Source organism: Schistocerca americana, chromosome 3, assembly GCF_021461395.2.
Source record: "Schistocerca americana isolate TAMUIC-IGC-003095 chromosome 3, iqSchAmer2.1, whole genome shotgun sequence".
Lineage (NCBI taxonomy): Eukaryota > Metazoa > Arthropoda > Insecta > Orthoptera > Acrididae > Schistocerca > Schistocerca americana.
In genome coordinates, this window is record NC_060121.1 from 851796433 (window position 1) to 851816682 (window position 20250).

General features: G+C 44.2%; 1 protein-coding gene across 1 annotated transcript in view; it reads left to right on the forward strand.

Moving 5' to 3' along the window:
• Positions 1-20250, forward strand: part of LOC124606437 (serine/threonine-protein phosphatase rdgC) — a 1241896-nt gene that overhangs the window by 1067646 nt on the left and 154000 nt on the right. The window contains exon 11 of the mRNA XM_047138419.1: positions 5092-5347. Coding sequence (XP_046994375.1) covers positions 5092-5347 — 256 coding nt within the window. The remainder of the gene's footprint in view (positions 1-5091; positions 5348-20250) is intronic.

Below are 20250 nucleotides of genomic sequence, written 5' to 3' on the forward strand. Positions count from 1 at the left end.
ATTACCTTTGCGTCTTCCGATTTTGTTCCGTTAAGAGTAACGTGTTGAGTTCTATCTGCAAGGAAGTCTTGTATATAGTCGCATATCTGGTCCAATACTCGGTACGTCCGTATGTTTTTTCACTAAATGGCAGTGTGGGAGGGTATCAAATGCCTTCCTGAACTCAAGGAACACGGCATCAACCTTAGCGCCGTTGTCCACAGCACTATGGAGGAACAAAGCAAGCTGAATTTCGCAATATCTCTGTTTGCGGAATCCGTGTTGATTTTTATAGAGGAGATTTTCGTTCTCCAAAAGTGTCACAATACAAGAGCATAAAACATGTCCCATAACTGTATAACAGATTGACGTCAGTGATGTATGCCTATAATTATATGCATTTGTCTACGATCCTTTTCGAAACGGAAATGACCTGCGCTTTTTTCCAGTCGCTAGGTATCCTTTGTTGCTCCAACGATGTATCATAAACTACTGCTAGAAGGTGAGTAAGCTCTTTGGCATAAGCTTTGTAGAACCTTATAGGCATCTCAACTCATTCTGATGCCTATTCACTTAGTGAGTGATTGAAGGTGTTTGTCTGTTCCGCAGTCAGTTAACTCAATATCTGCTATTTCGAAGGTCGTACGCTACGGCATTACGCTCTTCCTCGGTGAAACAATTTCAGAACACGGAATTTAGTATTTCTGCCTTCTCTCGGTCATTTTCCGGTGCCATTAGGGTCACTAACTGACTGAATAGATGATTTAGAACCACTTACTTATTTTTCATAAGGGCTAAACCTCTTAGGGTTTTTACTCAGATCCGTTGACAAAGTTGTATTTTCGAAGTCATTGGACGCTTTTCTCGTTTACCTATTTACGCTCATTTTCTCTTCATTCAGCTTTTGTTCCCAGGTAGGTCTTCACTTCAATTGAAGGGAGCAGTTTGCAAATACGGTTATTAAACCGCGGTGGGTTTGTCCCATTCATTAAGACCTTGCTCGAAAAGTGTTTCTCTTAGCGATATTGAACGATGCTTTTGAATATTTCCGTTTCTGCTCCACGTCTTCGTCTTCATCACTGAATATTTGATGCTACCTACTATGATAATCTGAAATTTGCACCGTGTCACTCTGGATAATCAAAAACATCTTCCTACCTCTCTTAAGATTCCTTGTAAAATCCTTAGTTGTTATCACAGGCTTATGATCACTGATACCTTCCTCTACGTTAACTGATTCGATAAGTTCAGGTCTGTTAATTGCTAAGAGGTCTAAGAAGTTACCTTCAGGAGTTGGTTCTCTAACTATCTGCTAAAGTAATTTTCGGAAAAACATTCAGAATAATGTCCCACGAATCCCTGTCTCTGGCACCACCTTTGATAGCATGGCTCTCCCAGTCTATACCTGGCAAGGTGAAGTCACGCCCTGTTACAAAAACATGATCAGAAAAACTACAAATGATGTCCTTCAAGTTCTCTCTGAAACGTTCTACCACTGCAGTTCGTGACCCGGGCGGTCTATAAAAGTACCCGATTACCACATTTGACCGACCACTGATGCTTAACTTCACCCACATTAGTTCACATTCGGTATTCGTGATAACATAGGTAGGAGTCATCGAGTTCCTTACTGCGATAAATACGATTCCACCATAGGCCACTAACCTATACTTACGATAAACAATACAATCTGAAATTTTAATTTTTGTGAATGCCGACCAGATGTTGGTTGGCAAAAGTGAGAAACTCGCCCGAAGCCATTGCTCACTGAGCGTCTTTTGTGATCTGTTTACGAAATAAATACTGTGCTATGAAGATACGTTTCATTTATCAATACTTATGTAGCCAATAGTTACAAAAATGTGACAGTTAAGTAAACTGCGGTACCAGAGACCTGCAGTCGACAGCAGCCATTAAGGTCATCACACCTCATGATTTTGATGACGTTAAGAAGTTGGATTTGTGGTGGTTCCGCGTAAGTAACACCAAGTGCCAGAAAACAAATATCGGCGACACCCATCCATGATATAAAAGCGGATGTACCTACGTCACTTCTCCTCATAAACTAATGGACTGATTTCAACCAAACATTGTACACATAATAAATAGAAGTTTATTCAACGACAGTACAGTATTAACACATACCACTGAATATACTTGCAAAATAAAAAAATATATATTGACGAGATATACTGTGTGTTTCCGTAAGAGCGTCCAAAATTTAACAGAACATAGAGGATGCTAAACTGAACAATCTGAGATCGGGAACCTTGGGTCGGAGAATCCAGGTTAAGGAGATAATAGGAATAAAATCACATTTCTGTGTACTTTTTATTTAAATTAGCTAACTGCAAATACCATCATTGACGCAATGAACGTACCATTTTTACCGCATCTTACAAAATGGGCTGAAACTGACGGCCATCTACCTCAATGCATGCATGACATCGGCGAACATGATTCTGAAACACCCTGACAAATATCCCTGGCGTGTTTCGCATCACATAACAGGCAGCTACAATTCTGGCAGCTAATTACATCTTATGCACTGGGATCTCATACATAAATGACTTTAGATATCCCCATAGGAAATAATCAAGGGGATTCAGGTCAGGTGATCTCTCTGGCCATGGAATAGGACATCCCCTTCCAATCCAACAACCAGGAAATACTATACCGGTACTGCAACGTATTGTACTGTACGTCTCTGAACAGCACTGAGTAATGAACGGAGCTGTCATTGATTCATAGCACATTCTCAGTCGCGTTCTCGCTTCCCAAGCACAGGTCGCAGGTTCGATTCTCCGCGGGGTCAGGGATTTTCACCTGCATCGAGATGACTGGGTGTTTGTGTTGTTCCCAGCATTTCATCATCATTCATGCAAGTGGCAAGATTGGATTGAGAAAAGGTTGGGAATTTGTACGGGCGCTGATAACCGCGCAGTTGAGCGCCCCACAATCCAAACATCATCATCATCATCATCGTCATCACCATAGCACGTTCTGTCATGGGACACTGTAAATACGATACAACAGAGACACCTTATGGATAAGTAAAGTAAACAAAACCTGCATCATTACTTCCTGGTAATCAGGCTCGCTTTACACAGTACGTGTAAATTGGTATGCATATTAGTTGTAAATACGGTGGAAAATAGTAATGCTAGACAAAGTGGTAGACAAGTTTCTTCCATATGTCCTTAAACTGACTTCTCCGATCCCAGGTTCCCTATCTGAAATTGATCAGAGGAGCATTCTCTTTGTTCTGTTGCATTTTTGGACACACCTAGGGAAAAATCTTGTATGTACAAATATATGTGACAAATATATGTGAAATACAGGGTGTTACAAAAAGGTACGGCCAAACTTTCAGGAAGCATTCCTCACACACAAAGAAAGAAAATATGTTATGTGGACATGTGTCCGGAAACGCTTACTTTCCATGTTAGAGCTCATTTTATTACTTCTCTTCAAATCACATTAATCATGGATTGGAAATACACAGCAACAGAACGTACCAGCGTGACTTCAAACACTTTGTTACAGGAAATGTTCAAAATGTCCCCCGTTAGCGAGGATACATGCATCCACCCTCCGTCGCATGGGATCCCTGATACGCTGATGCAGCCCTGGAGAATGGCGTATTGTATCACAGCCGTCCACAATACGAGCACGAAGAGTTTCTACATTTGGTTCAAATGGTTCAAATGGCTCTGAGAACTATGGGACTTAACATCGATGGTCATCCGACCCCTAGAACTTAGAACTACTTAAACCTAACTAACCTAAGGACATCACACAACACCCAGTCATCACGAGGCAGAGAAAATCCCTGACCCCGCCGGGAATCGAACCCGGGAAGCCGGGCGTGGGAAGCGAGAACGCTACCTATATTTGGTACCGGGGTTGCGTAGACAAGAGCTTCCAAATGCCTCCATAAATGAAAGTCAAGAGGGTTGAGGTCAGGAGAGCGTGGAGGCCATGGAATTGGTCCGCCTCTACCAATCCATCGGTCACCGAATCTGTTGTTGAGAAGCGTACGAACACTTCGACTGAAATGTGCAGGACCTCCATCATGCATGAACCACATGTTGTGTCGTACTTGTAAAGGCACATCTTCTAGCAGCACAGGTAGAGTATCCCGTATGAAATCATGATAACGTGCTCCATTGAGCGTAGGTGGAAGAACATAGTGATGAAACTAAAATGAGCTCTAACATGGAAATTAAGCGTTTCCGGACACATGTCCACATAACATCTTTTCTCAATTTGTGTGTGAGGAATGTTTCCTGAAAGTTTGGCCGTACCTTTTTGTAACACCCTGTATACGTAACATTTGAGATCTACGGAAAGTTACGGGAAAAACGCTCTTCCTAAACCGTTGTATCGATATCAACCAAAGTTGCTACTTATAGTACTTACTGTCTGGAAAGAAGTACTGTGGAGGTAAGAACCAGCAGCGTGCTATTGTGATGGTGTTGATAGCATTGTGATGGTAACAGTAATTGGGGAAGTGGAGACTGACAGGGGGGGGGGGAGGGGGGAAAAGGACGAGATCTACTCAGACGGTGGGGGGTGGGGGAGCAGGAGGTGGATAAAGGGGGGGGGGGGAGAAGGAGGAAATGGACAGAGAAATGGATGAAGAGAAACACTAGATGATATGAGCAGAGATTGGGGGGAGGAGGAGAACAGAGAGAGAGAGGGTTAAGAAATAGACAGAAGGAGCGGATAAAGAGATGGATAGAGAGAGGATGGAGGAAGAGATTAGCTAGGGATGGGGTTGTAGATAGAGGAGGGAAGAAGAGGGATGAGGAATTGGAATTAGAGGTGGGTAGTAGGTGGTGGACAGAAAGAGGGGGAGGAGCAGATGGACAAGAAAACGGAAAGGAGGAGATGGACAGAGGGGAAGGGGTTAGGAGGAGATGGACAGACCGGAAGGGAAGAGATGGAATAACAGAAGACTTAAATAAATGCACACTTTGGGCGACGCCAGGTACTGAGCTAGTCCGTTATACATCGAATAACGGACTGATCCAGCAATTCTGTACGACTGTGTCATTCAGTCTTCACCACCATTTGGCTAATGCTGTACGTATGCTTCGCCGTGCGCAGGTGATCACCATCTTCTCGGCGTCCAACTACTACGAGCTGGGCTCGAACAAGGGCGCCTACCTGAAGCTGGTGGGCAGCGAGCTGTCGCAGCACTTCGTGCAGTTCACGACGGCCACGTCGCGCGCCAAGCGGCTCACCTTCCGGCAGCGCGTCGGACTCGTCGAGAGCTCCGCCATCCGGGAGCTCAGCACGCAGATACTGGCCTGCCGGGACTCGCTGCTCGCAGAGTTCCGAACTCACGACCCCGGCGACACAGGTGAGCTGCAACTCCCATATCGGTGACGTCGTTCACCTGAGGCAGGATTTATCACTGTAACGCGAGGGCCACTTTTCTTCAATGTCCGATCGGTCGCGCAATTAAAGCCACAGCAAAAATCTGATGAGGCATTGCGCACATCAGTTGCACGGTGTCTAGAGTATGCACGTCGATAGTGTCGCGTCACACCTCTCACTTCTGAGTGCACAGTGAGCACATAAACATGCGCAGAACAGCAGAGTCTCCTGCCAAGTGTAAAGTGTGCACTGTCATTCAGTTTCTTCATGCTGAGTGGTTCCGACTGATTTCAAGCAGCCCACATAACGTAACTGTAATGCTTGAGAGCAAAGTGAGGCAACGGTCCAGGCATTTTTAAGCATGTCGTACAGTCGTACAGGTGATATTGATACATACGAATGCGTGGTGTCTGTTTCTTCGGACATGTCCGAAGGAACAGACACTATGCAGAAACCACAGCTGTGATACATTATGTGTAAACTGAAGGTAGAGAGGGGAAGAAAGGAAAGGAGAGGGAGTTGATCACTGCTGTCACCAGCATCTGAACATTAGGAGGAATCAGCGGCGACGAGAGAAAATGTTACCGGACCAGGATTCGAACCCAGTTGATCGCCGCTGTCACCTGCGTCTGAACATTAGGAGGAATCGGCGGCGAAGAGAGAAAGTGTGTACAGGACCAGGATTCGATCCCACGACTTCCTGCTTACTAGGCAGGTGCGCTAACCACTGCGGCCTAAGGGACTTAGTGTTATCGCAACTGCACGATCTCGGCAAGCCTTATGGCCGATCCACATTCCCACCCGAGCGCCACCTATCTGCATTCCCTGTCCATTTCCTGCAAGTTCGCTACTCTGAGATTCCAACAGGAAGTCGGAGATGTTTGTGCATCCGCATGGAAGAAGGTGGATCCATTGCTCACACCCAGACCTCCAGATGTCAGACACTCATATCGGTACCAAACGTTGTACGTCGTCAGACTATCAACCAAAACTCTAATTTAGTTCGTAATTCGTGCCGTCGTCCAGCAGAACAGGCGTAGTGTTTATTAAAACTAACACCAGAACTAAAGAGCAAGAGAAAAGCACAACCGTGAAAAACTAATACGTAAAGCTTCCATTGGAAAGTTGGTAGAGCATTAAATCGTTGTACCACGGGTCCTGTGTTCATACCCCAATGAAGACTTTTTTTTACTGTATGATTTGTGGGACTACTACACCCACCAATTAAAGTTTTGCATCAACGCGGTTCCGAGAACTCCTGAAGATAGACGTTGACTGTGGATATTTTATTACAGACACAGTTCCTTCGACTGTTCAGAGATGTCACTAAACCTACCCAAAGATGTAAACAACCACGCATGTGCAGCTCCTATTAGACGCAGGGGCCCCGACAGCCGATCAGTTCTAGTCATTCCACCAGGAAGGAGGTACACAGCTTGTGTTGTCTGTACTTCAACCATGCCTAGACGGTCGATACCGCGGTTCGATCGCGTCCGCATTGTTACTTTGTGCCACGAAGGGCTCTCAACAAGGGAAGTGTCCAGGCGTCTGGGAGTGACGCAAGCGATGTTGTTCGGACATGGAGGAGATACAAAGAGACAGAACTGTCAATGACATGCCTCGCCCAGTCCGCCGAAGTGCTACTACTGAAGTGGATGACCGCTACCTATGGATTATGGCTCGGATGAACCGTGACACCAACACCACCATGTTGAATAATGCTTTTAGTGCAGCCACAGGATGTCTTGTTACAATATGTTGCATGATGCGCAACTTCACTCCCCACGCCCATGGCGAGGTCCATCTTTGCAACCACGACACCTTGCATCTCGGTACAAATTGGCCCTACAACATGCCGAATGAACCGCTCAGGATTGGCATGACGTTCTCTTCACCGATGAGTGTCGCATATGCCCTCAACCAGACAATCGTTGGAGACGTGTTTGGAGACAACCCGGTCAGGTTGAGCGCCTTAGACACACTGTCCAGCGAGTGCAGCAAGGTGGAGGTTCCCTGATGATTTGGGTGGCATTATGTGGGGCCGACGTACGCCGCTGGTGGTCATGGAAGGCGCCCTAACGGCTGGACGATACGTGAATGCCCTCCTCCGACCGATAGTGCAACCATATGGGCAGTATATTGGCGAGGCATTCGTCTTAATGGACGACAATTCGCGCCCCCATCGCGCACATTTTGTGACTGATTTCCTTCAGGATAATGACATCGCTCAGCAAGAGTGGCCAGCATGTTCCCCAGACATGAACCCTACTGAACATGCCTGGGATAGATTGAAAAGCACTGTTTATGGACGACGTGACCGACCAACCACTCTGAGGGATCTACGCCGAATCGCTGTTGAGGAGTGGAACAATCTGGACCAACAGTGCCTTGATGAACTTGTGGATAGTATGGCATGACGAATACAGGCATGCATCAATGCAAGAGGAAGTGTTACTGGGTATTAGAGGTACCGGTGTGTACAGCAATCTGGACCACCACCTCTGAAGTTCTTGCTGTATAGTGGTAAAACATGCAATGTGTGGTTTTCATTAGAAGCAAAAACGGTGGAAATGATGTTTTTTTTATATCTATTCCAATTTTTTCTACAGGTTCCCGAACTCTCGGAACCGCGGTGATGCTAAACGTTTTTTGATGTGTGTAATACTTTCGTATGTGTGAAGCACTTATTTATTGACTCTAGTGTTCTGATTGTTTATCTTTTTCCTGTGAAACTAAAAATGCACTAGCTGCTTTGTCACTAGTGATGTCTGTTCTGTCACACATGTCCAACAGAACACATACACCTATCCATACAAATGTACCCTACAGGTTTGGTACTTTCACCTAACAAAGTGAAAGTAGACTGCCAAAAGAACATTGCTAGGAACTCCAGAAAGTCCTTTTACATGTCAGGAAAATGTTCTCCGATATAACAATTGCATTCGTAAACAATTAAAACGAATTGTCGCCAGATGGTTTTGAATGAAGGACCTTTACTTCGACGACCTCACGTTCTACCAACTCAACCTTGAGAGATTTACGAAACTACCAATCACAGATACGTCTCTGCTGTCCTCCGTAGTTCTGGTGTTATTTTTAATTACAGTTTACGAATGTTCTACTGCATGACAGCACATAGAACGAACTAAATTTGTGTTTTGGTTGATACTCTATCTGCATACAACGTTTGTTACGGATCTGTGTGTCTGACATCTGAGGGTTTGGGTGTTACATAGGCGATTCAGTTATAAGAATCCGTAGCTGTGATTCATTATATGTAAACTGAGAAGTGGAGAGCGGAAGGAAGGAAAGGAAAGGAGGGGGAGGGGACCACTGCTATTAGTTCCCCACCTTCAATTTACAAATAATGATACAGGTAGTAAATGAAGGAAGCGAATGTAAGCTGATGATCTTGTTAACCGAGTGGATTTGGTGATTCGAGAAAATCGTCTACGAAGAACATCCAAGGACAAAGGAAGAGCAATGTTATCATCAGGCATTGTCCTTTCTTAGGCCGCACACTGTAGCTGCTGAAAAAACGCTTCTGCTCGTTTAAGATCGGATTTGTTTGATCACCAGACGCTCAACGGCCCCATCTGAGTTTCATCTCTATGCTCACATGAACTGCTGGCTGTAAGTGCAGCATTTTGGCACCATCAACGAGCTGCAGACTAGCGTAGAGGGCTGGTGGGAGCATAGGCGACTGCTTTCTATGATAAGCCTATTGGAAAGTTCGTACAACGCTACGACAAATGTCGAAGACGGGGCAGCGACTACATAGAAATATAGCTGGAAGTTGTGGCTAAATGTTGCAAATAACATATTTCTGGTTTTTACTTTGTTTTCTATTTCGCGACCAATCGGACCTTGAAATACAAAAATAGCCCTTATATAAATACTTGGCCTACTCTATTCGGTTTCCAATGACAAGTTTTAATCATTATCTCTAAAAACGAGATTTGCTCATGGCGGTCCTTCTCTACATATTCAGACATTTAACTTGTATACAGGAAAAACTGTTTATCGATATTTTTATCATTCGCGTCAATCTGTTACCTTATCAGAATTTTGGATGAGAGGCATAATGTTCGGCACTGAGACATCGGTGTGGTTGTGCTGCCTCGTCTTTGATCGGAGATCAGTATGGTTGCGAAACCTTGACGAGCTGAGATCTACATATGTGAAGGCAATAAACACATTCAAATACACTCCTGGAAATGGAAAAAAGAACACATTGACACCGGTGTGTCAGACCCACCATACTTGCTCCGGACACTGCGAGAGGGCTGTACAAGCAATGATCACACGCACGGCACAGCGGACACACCAGGAACCGCGGTGTTGGCCGTCGAATGGCGCTAGCTGCGCAGCATTTGTGCACCGCCGCCGTCAGTGTCAGCCAGTTTGCCGTGGCATACGGAGCTCCATCGCAGTCTTTAACACTGGTAGCATGCCGCGACAGCGTGGACGTGAACCGTATGTGCAGTTGACGGACTTTGAGCGAGGGCGTATAGTGGGCATGCGGGAGGCCGGGTGGACGTACCGCCGAATTGCTCAACACGAGGGGCGTGAGGTCTCCACAGTACATCGATGTTGTCGCCAGTGATCGGCGGAAGGTGCACGTGCCCGTCGACCTGGGACCAGACCGCAGCGACGCACGGATGCACGTCAAGACCGTAGGATCCTACGCAGTGCCGTAGGGGACCGCACCGCCACTTCCCAGCAAATTAGGGACACTGTTGCTCCTGGGGTATCGGCGAGGACCATTCGCAACCGTCTCCATGAAGCTGGGCTACGGTCCCGCACACCGTTAGGCCGTCTTCCGCTCACGCCCCAACATCGTGCAGCCCGCCTCCAGTGGTGTCGCGACAGGCGTTAATGGAGGGACGAATGGAGACGTGTCGTCTTCAGCGATGAGAGTCGCTTCTGCCTTGATGCCAATGATGGTCGTATGCGTGTTTGGCGCCGTGCAGGTGAGCGCCACAATCAGGACTGCATATGACCGAGGCACACAGGGCCAACACCCGGCATCATGGTGTGGGGAGCGATCTCCTACACTGGCCGTACACCACTGGTGATCGTCGAGGGGACACTGAATAGTGCACGGTACATCCAAACCGTCATCGAACCCATCGTTCTACCATTCCTAGACCGGCAAGGGAACTTGCTGTTCCAACAGGACAATGCATGTATCCCGTGCCACCCAACGTGCTCTAGAAGGTTTAAGTCAACTACCCTGGCCAGCAAGATCTCCGGATCTGTCCCCCATTGAGCATGTTTGGGACTGGATGAAGCGTCGTCTCACGCGGTCTGCACGTCCAGCACGAACGCTGGTCCAACTGAGGCGCCAGGTGGAAATGGCATGGCAAGCCGTTCCACAGGACTACATCCAGCATCTCTACGATCGTCTCCATGGGAGAATAGCAGCCTGCATTGCTGCGAAAGGTGGATATACACTGTACTAGTGCCGACATTGTGCATGCTCTGTTGCCTGTGTCTATGTGCCTGTGGTTCTGTCAGTGTGATCATGTGATGTATCTGACCCCAGGAATGTGTCAATAAAGTTTCCCCTTCCTGGGACAATGAATTCACGGTGTTCTTATTTCAATTTCCAGGAGTGTAGCTTAGCGGTACAAATGAGGCTCCATATCGGTCCACTCTTATCACATTCAATAGGACCTTCGTTCATGTTGTTCCGGATGAAAAAAAAAGGTCGGCACTGTGGTAAGTTCTTTAATTTACTTCTGGAACAGATAGAGTGGATACTACAATAGACACAAAATATTACATCACTTTATTATGACTTGAACAAGATTAAACTCTTAACTTTGAAACAATCCATGCCCATAGGGTTGTCTACATATATATGTCACTGAACGCTAACGTATCACTTGATACAGTGCAGAATAATAATCTCTTTTTCTCTGTGTGCAGTTGACAGTAAACTTTGCTACATGGTTCCGTCTAATACAACTCTCGAACTGCTGGGTATAATTAGACGTTGCTGTCATCTTCGACGATGACTGCAGACTGGGCTCAGCCCCACTCCACTCTGACGTAAGCTTTTGTTGGTTGGTTGATTCGGGAGAGCTGACAAATCAGCGAGGTTCAAATGGCTCAAATGGCTCTGAGCACTATGGGACTTAATATCTGTGGTCATCAGTCCCCTAGACTTAGAACTACTTAAACCTAAGGACACCACACACATCCATGCCCGAGGCAGGATTCGAAACTGCGACCGTAGTGATCGCGCGGTTCCGGACTGAAGCGCCTTAAACCGCTCGGCCACCGCGGCCGGCTAAATCAGCGAGGTCGTCGGTCCCTTCAGATTAGGTTCAAATGGCTCTGAGGACTATGGGACTTAACATCTGAGGTCATCAGTCGCCTAGAACTTAGAACTACTTAATCCTAACTAAGCTAGGGACATCACACACATCAATGCCCGAGGCAGGATTCGAACCTGCGACCGTAGCGGTCGCGCGGTTCCATACTGTAGCGCCTAGAACCGCTCGGCCACTCCGGCCGGCTCAGATTAGGGAAGTATGGGAAAGGAAGTCGGCCGTGTCCTTTCCAAGGAACCATCCCTGCTATTGCTGAAGCGATTTACAGAAATCACGGAAAACCTAAATCAGGATAAGCTACGAGGGTTTGTATCATAGTCCTCCCGACTTCGAGTTCAGTGCTGATATAAGCAAGCCCGCTGCTGCGATGGCGTATGGAACTCTCGAGACCGTGTCTACGGTCTCTCGTTCCTCATTGCGCCTGGCGGCGACTGTGTTTGTTTGTTTCCATCGCCGGGTACGAACTTTGCCATGGGACCTCGTCTTTCAAATGTGTGTGAAATCTTATGGGACTTAACTGCTAAGGTCATCAGTCCCTAAGCTTAGACATTTCCTAACCTAGATTATTCTAAGGACAAACACACACACCCATGCCCGAGGGAGGTTTCGAACCTCCATCGGGACTAGCCGCACAGTCCATGACTGCAGAGCCTCAGACTCTCGGCTAATCCCATTAACGACAAAGTGCAAGGCTGAAGCACGGACAAATTTGACGAGCTACAAATTTTATGCGCGGTGCGTTCTAGCATACTCGGTAGGGCTCAGGTTGCTTAATTGCTTTTTGTTGGTACTGGGCAATGACACTCATAAACATATAAACTGCTCCACGTATTTCCAACGTTTGCTTAACATTTTGGAGTGATTACATTTCTGATTAAATTGTTAGGTAATGATCTTTATTTTAAATTGTGAAATTCGTGTGTTCCCACTTACTGAAAAAGCAAACAGCGTTAAGGAAGTTGTCCCTAAGCACTGTCGTATCTATGTACGGATTTTCATACAGTCAATAACCACCATTCATTAAATCGTTATTTAATTAAGATTTATATGTGTGGAGGAAGTAATGACTGTCAAATGGGAGTGTATGTTTGATAGTATTTTGCGCATATCGAGCATAATAATTTGTGCTACTACATCTGTTCAGGATATGAATAAAATTCATAAATACCCACTTCGGGTGGTATTCTGCATTTCACCACAGCCTGTTACGTTCTTAGAACATTATCAGCTTCCAGGTGGACCCAAAGAGTTATTATAATGTTGTGTGCATTATCGCAGAAACTTTTTTGGTCACAGCTGTGACTTGACGATTTCCTGAGAATGTAGCCGGCTATGGCAAAGTTTAGAATTTCAGAATATAATTCAATCGTGAGTTACAAACATATTTTTATTTCACTTCACCGGTTTCAACTAATTAATTATTCGTCTTCTGAAGCTTAGTCTTAGTTTAGCAGATGTCAGTTTTTTCTTCTCAGAAGCGTAATACCATGATATGTTCAAAAATTGTACAAATGGCATGTGATTACCGTAAACACAAACTGAAAGTTTGATAATTTACAATAACTAAATCTCATATACCCTACATGTCAAGCTGTTGTACCAGCAGCACGGAAGACATACATTTGCTACTGACAGTTGAATTTTATTTTGAAATATGTACTACAGCTGCTGAGGTATAGCAGGTATGAATAAAATAATAAATTATAGAACTTTCCTGGAAGTAGATGATTAAGAATTTACTTCATATGCCATCGATGTGATAGCAAAATTATTATGTTCCACACACACAAAATGCTTGCAAATGTAGACTCATTTGATGAACCAACTTTCATCTGACTCACATTTGGTCCTCAGTATATTTTATAGTCCATATCAGAGGATCAATGAGAGCAGTGGTCTCATTGAAGATTACTTAGTGAGAGTAATTTCAGGAAAATTGATTTCCGACGCCTAAGAGTTAATTTTCCTTCAAGCGTCACTTTGGTGAATATCGGAACGTATTAGTTTATAGTGTTGTCAGACGGAAAAGGAGTATTCTTGCTGGGGAAGCAGGTAAGCTTTTATTCTTTTAGCAGCAGTTGTAAGAGGTAAATTTTATTACGGGCGGGGCCGGTGATTAAACTAGTTAGAGTGAGAAACACAGACTGTGTGTGCTTTAATTCATTTAAGTATAACGCTAAGTATTATTGAAGCAGTATCGCACTTTGGCTCCAAATCAATTCGCGGAAGTCGAAGAATTATGGGTTGCTTTATGAGTCTAAATATGACGAAGAAAATTTTAACTAAGTGAATATAAGTAATTGCTCTTCGTTGTGCAGTTATGTACAAGGCCACCTCTTCTACGTTATATGATCAAAATAAGCTTTAATAAAAAGTACTTTCTGTCTTTCCCAAAATCCATTGTTAAAAATTATAGTTTACGTAGGTTTGATGGTGCACATTGTGGATGCGTCGGTGCATTTGTTAAATGGTATAATCCTTACTATGAGAATCGTTCTTCTGGAACGAAACAACTGTATTGTGTTGGTCAACGCGTAGTCATAAGAAAACTTACGTCGATAAATTCAGTGCTCTGACAAACCCTGTGTATCTAAGCGTGAATCTCGAGGTCCGTTCTAAGGTGCATGGGGTATTTCCTTCTATGTCCTGTCTCCCCAGCCAATATAAATTCCAACAATCTCACTTTAAACGTGCCACAGACGTCAAAAACTTTAATGATGGTAACAATAAAATATTATTAATAATTTGTTTACTTTAGTTCTTAATATATTGCTGTACCATAATTTGCAAAAACTGCAGTTCAGAAAAATACATTAAGACAGTTTAAAAGCGTTCGTCTGAAAATTTATCAGTTCATATGTTGTACAATTGATTTAAGAAATCAACTTCAACTTCGACATAATTCATACTTTTCATGATGTAAAATTGAAGTAACCATTCACTATTATAACTACTTTACTTGTCACTAAACATGTTATCACTCGACGGGAGACTACGGCAATACGTTCCTGTAACTGACGAAAGTGCTGTTTCTTCCAGACGTATCTACTTTCGTACGTGGGGGTCCGTTTCACAGTCTTATCGCTCCTTTTATCCATATTTTTCACTCAGTTTCCGTTTCATTCTTTATTTTTTTATTTTATTTATTTATTTTTTTATTTTGCCGCTTCCACCTGTGGTTTCAGGAATCTTCTGAAACTAGTTGTTGTGAGCCTTTTTCTGGATGTGATGTTTTCTACATCCCCCAGTCACATTGCAAGTGCATTCATGTGGACTAGCTCTCAGTCAAGTTTCCCGAATCGTATCCGGAGATGGTAGTTTTCTATAATACCTTACCATTCTTGAGACCCTTATTTTACACACTACTTTATTTTCCCAATGTCAACATAGAAGATTGGAAATTATCTGTAAAAATATGGCCGTGCGGGATTAGCCGAGCGGTATAAGGCGCTGCAGTAATGGACTGTGCGGCTCGTCCCGGCGGAGGTCCGAGTCCTCAAATGGTTCAAATGGCTCTGAGCACTATGGGACTTAACATCTGTGGTCATCAGTCCCCTAGAACGTAGAACTATTTATACCTAACTAACCTAAGGACATCACACAACACCCAGTCATCACGAGGCACAGAAAATCCCTGACCCCGCCGGGAATCGAACCCGGGAACCCCGGCGCTGGAAGCGAGAACGCTACCGCACGATCACGAGGTCGAGTCCTCCCTCGGGCATGTGTGTGTGTGTGTGTGTGTGTTTGTCCTTAGGATAATTTAGGTTAAGTGGTGTGTAAGCATAGGAACTGATGACGTTAGCAGTTAAGTCCCACAGGATTTCACACATATTTTACCATTTTTTTTTTGTAAAAATATGAACGCTTTTAATAAAATGCTCTCGGCAGGGAGGGGGGAAGGAGGGCGTTTGGTATGATATTCATAACCCATCTCTTTCCTTGATTTCATACCTGTATGTATAGTCCTTTTTTAGGGTTCTGTATCTTAAACGGTAAAAACGGAACCGTTATAGGACACTTTGTTATCCTTCTGTCTGTCTGTCTGTCCACCTATTAAAAACCCTTTTCCTAGAAGGATTAGGCGTATCAAGTTGTTATTCATATCACGTATTCAGGTCTACTACTCCTTGGCGATGTACAAAAGTGAAGCTTTAAGGACAATGCAATCGAAAGATGCGGCCCTTTATGTAACAAGTTTGATAGTTGCAATCTCACTCATTGAACCTACAAGGCACTCCCCGTTGATCCAGAATAATTAATTTAGCGAAGAAGCTAATTTTCACACAAGAATCAAAGCCAAAAATCCATAAATTGTTAATTTGCAATGATATCAAGGGAAAAACAATTTTTTTTGTCATTTGTTATCAAATTGTCGCTCTGTCCGTCAGTCTATTACAACCCCTTTTTCTCAGGAACAGGTTCAAATTTGTATCATACATGAAGGTCTACAGTCGCTCGCCGATGCAATAAGTGTAATCTTCTAAGTCAAAGGAACCCAATGATGTAGCTGCTTATGTCACATATTTTAATACAAACTAATTAAAACCTGTAGGGTACTTCCCTCCTGAAGTACAATCACTAAATTTGCTAAGAATTAAGGTTTGACAGTACAAATAAATTGAAAAAAATCAGAAAATTTTTAATTTGTAATTCTATCACAAGAAAAAAGTGTGTCTTTTGTATTTTGTTATTCCAACTTCTGACTTAAAATCAAAACATCCTCGCTAGTCATGGAATCCTTAAGACCTCTGTCTTGATACCATCAATGTCGATAAGACGCAAAAATCGTCAAGAGTCCCACTCGCACGTCGCCAATTTCTTTTCTGAATTTGAATATTTTTCATCCAGAGTACGAATTTTAAAATACATATTAGTGGAACAGTCATGACAGCGGCTATTAATGTATGTGTTCCGTGTCTGGTGGTCATAGCGAGGCTGACCACAGACAATTAAGAGAAAATTACAGGCAGAGAATGGACGATAGGCTCCCGTCTCGCAGCAAACATTTCCCGGTTGCGTGGGAGTGAGTCTGTATTTTACAGCGAGAGATGCGACGATATCGGATAGCGGACGCATCTGCACCCAGCATTTGTGTTCCGCACATATTACGTGCATATCTGCGAGTTGAATAGAGATAGAATCCTCTGCTGATTGTGAGAGAGAGAATTAGTTCAGGGGCGAAAGGGACAATGGAGGGAGGTAATGGCGGAGGGGACCGTGTGTTTGCAATCAGCGGCGCCGATATGGCAGTAATTGTTGCAAGCGTCGCAACGCCTGATTGGTAGGTGCGCCGTAATAACGCCGGGCGTATCGCACGTTCTGCAAAGCAAGCAGTCAATATTTGCTTTGTGAAGAGCGAGCAAATCATGGCGGAGCGGGGAACGATCCCCGCCGTCATGATCTCCACCCGAGAGTTGAGTAACCTGCGAATGCCGCCAAACAAAGCGGCAGGGATAACGGGAGTGTATAGGATCACTCTAGAGGCGGAACGCTGGCACAAAACAGGTTGACTGGCCAATGAGCGACTTGTCCCGCGCTTCGTTAATTAACTCCCATTGCCGCATTATCTGGATTTTCCCCGTAGACACGGGGCACCTAGTTATAGGTTTATTATGACGGAAAATTGAGAGCGCCCGTGAATAATGGGTCCATGCGAGCAAACACTGAATTTCAGTTTTTCCAATCGTATTCATAGATACGCTCGTCTAGCGTTGCATCCCCGGCACTGACATCCAGCGTTTTATGAGGCGAAATGCGTTCGTGGAAAACGTTAAGCATGCAATTTTTGAAGGTAGCCCCTATTAGGTTAATAAAAACGCAAATCATCCAGAAGATGAAGTTAAAAGTTATTAGGCCGCGTCATGTGTCTTCTAAAATGATCGACGTTTCGACCCCTCTGCTGGGATCTTCCTCAGGATCTTCTGGTGTCCACTACTGCTAGAATACTGTCAGAGACGAGTGTCGCGTCCACTTATAAAGGGGGAGTTTTCACGCGTTCGTGTTGGAGTAGTGATAGTATTGGTTAAAATTCATATGGCTACCATATGTGGACGATATATTTGTTAAACGGCCACACGGCGAAGAAAAACTTCATGCGTTCCACAATTTCTTAAATGGAATTCTTCCTAAAATCAAATTCACCTTGGAGGTTGAGAGTGAGGTCGGTCGCCCGTTCCTAGATGTGTTGGTATACAGAAGATCTGATAACACTCTGGCCACAGAGTGTACAGCCGGCCGCTGGTGGCCGAGCGGTTCTGGCGCTACAGTCTGGAACCGCGCGACCGCTACGGTCGCAGGTTCGAATCCTGCCTCGGGCATGGATGTGTGTGTTGTCCTTAGGTTAGTTAGGTTTAAGTAGTTCTAAGTTCTAGGGGACTTATGACCTCAGCAGTTGAGTCCCATAGTGCTCAGAGCCATTTGAACCATTTGAACCACAGAGTGTACAGAAAGCCGACTAACACAAACAGGTATCTAGATGCCACTTCGCACCAACAGCCAGCCCAGAAGCAAGCAGTACTCAACACTGTCTTCACGTGCCTTCCGTATCAGTGATGACGACAACTTGGAATCTGAGTTGAATTTTTTAAAGAGTACATTGAAGGCAAATGGGTACGATAGTTATTCAATCGACAGAGCTTTTAGGCGGAATATTTATACCGCTAATAAGAATGACGAGGAACCGCCTTCTCACTCCGTCAGGTTATCGCTCGTTCCTGGGGTCACTGACCGCATAAGCAGAATTTTAAAGAAAAATGGTATTCAGACATCTTTCTTTAGTCAGAACAAAATAAAAGACTTTTTCCGACGGAAAACGGATGCACCTGATTGCCTCCACAATGCAGGCGTCTATGAAGTGACATGTGGCTGCGGCAAAGTGTATATAGGCGAAACGGGAAGAACTGTTAAAGAACGGATTAAGGAACACGAACGGCAATGCGGCTAAAACAAAGTGCAAAATCGGCAGTAGCGGAACATCATGAGAGCTATGGCTCTGACATCGACTTTAAAAACGTACTTGTACTGGCTAAAGAAACAAACATTTATAGAAGGAAGGTCAGAGAAGCGGTTGAAATTTCTAAGAATGCATCTAAGTTCAATAGAGAGGACGGCTATAGGCTTCCGGCTATAGGCTGGGGAAGGAAATCGGCCGTGCCCTTAGAAAGGAATCATCCAGTCATTTGCCTGGAGCGATTTAGGGAAATAACGGGAAAACTAAATCAGGATCGCCGGACGCGGATTTGAACCGTCGTCCTCCCGAATGCGAGAACAGTGTGTTAACAACTGCGCCACCTCGCTCGGTCGGAAACCTCGCAGAGAATCCAAAGATATTATGGTCGTACGTTAAGTATGCTAGAGGCAACACACTGTCAACGTCTTCTCTGCGCGATAGCATTGGAAATACTATCGATGACAGCACTGCCAAAGCAGAGTTACTAAACACAGCCTTCCAAAATTCCTTCACCAAAGAAGACGAAGTGAATATTCCAGAATTCGAATTAAGAACAGCTGCTAGCATGAGTAACTTAGAAGCAGATATTCTCGGAGTAGTGAAGCAACTTAAATCACGAAATAAAAGCAAGTCTTCCGATCCAGACTCTATACCAGTCAGACTCCTTTCAGAGTATGCTGATGCAATAGCTGCAAACTTAATAATCATATGTAACCGATAGAAGAAGTATCCGTATCCAAAGACTAGAAGGTAGGTCATACCAATATTGAAGTGGGAGTAATCCACTAAATTACAGGCCCATATCATCAACGTCGATATTCAGTAGGATTTTGGAGCGCACATTTTGAATTACCTAGGAGAGAAGGGTCTATTGACACACATTCAACACGCATTTACGAAACAACGGATTCAGGAACAACGCAACTAGCTCGTTATTCACACGAAGTGCTGAGTGCTACTGACAAGAAATTTCAAATTGATTTCGTATTTATAGATTTGCAGGAGTCTTTTGACACTGTACCACAAGAGCGGGTTGTCGTGAAATTGCGTGCTTGTGTAATATCGTCTCCGTGATGTGACTGGATTCGTGATTTCCTGTCAGGGAGGTAGTAACTGATAGAATATCATTGAGTAAAACAGAAGTGATTTCTGGCGTTCCCTGAGGTATTGTTATAGGGCCTGTGTTCTTCTTAATATATATGAACGATTTAGGAGACAATCTGAGCAGCCGTATTAGGTTGCTTGCAGACAGTGCTGTCGTTTATCGTCTAGTGGAATCATCAGAAAATCAGAATAAATCTCAAAACGATTTAGAAATCATTTCTGTATGGTGGGAAAATTGGTAATTGACAGTAAATAATGAAAAGTGTTACGTCATCCACAGGAGTGCTAAAAGGAATCCGCTAAATTTCGGTTACAGAATAAATTAGCAAATGTAAAGGCAGTACATTCAACCAAATACCTAGAAATTACAATTACGAACAAATTAAATTGGAAAGAACACATATGAAATTTTGCGGGAAAGGCAAACCAAAGACTGTGTTTTTTATTGGCAACACACTTAGAAAATGGAACAGATCCACTAAAGAGAAT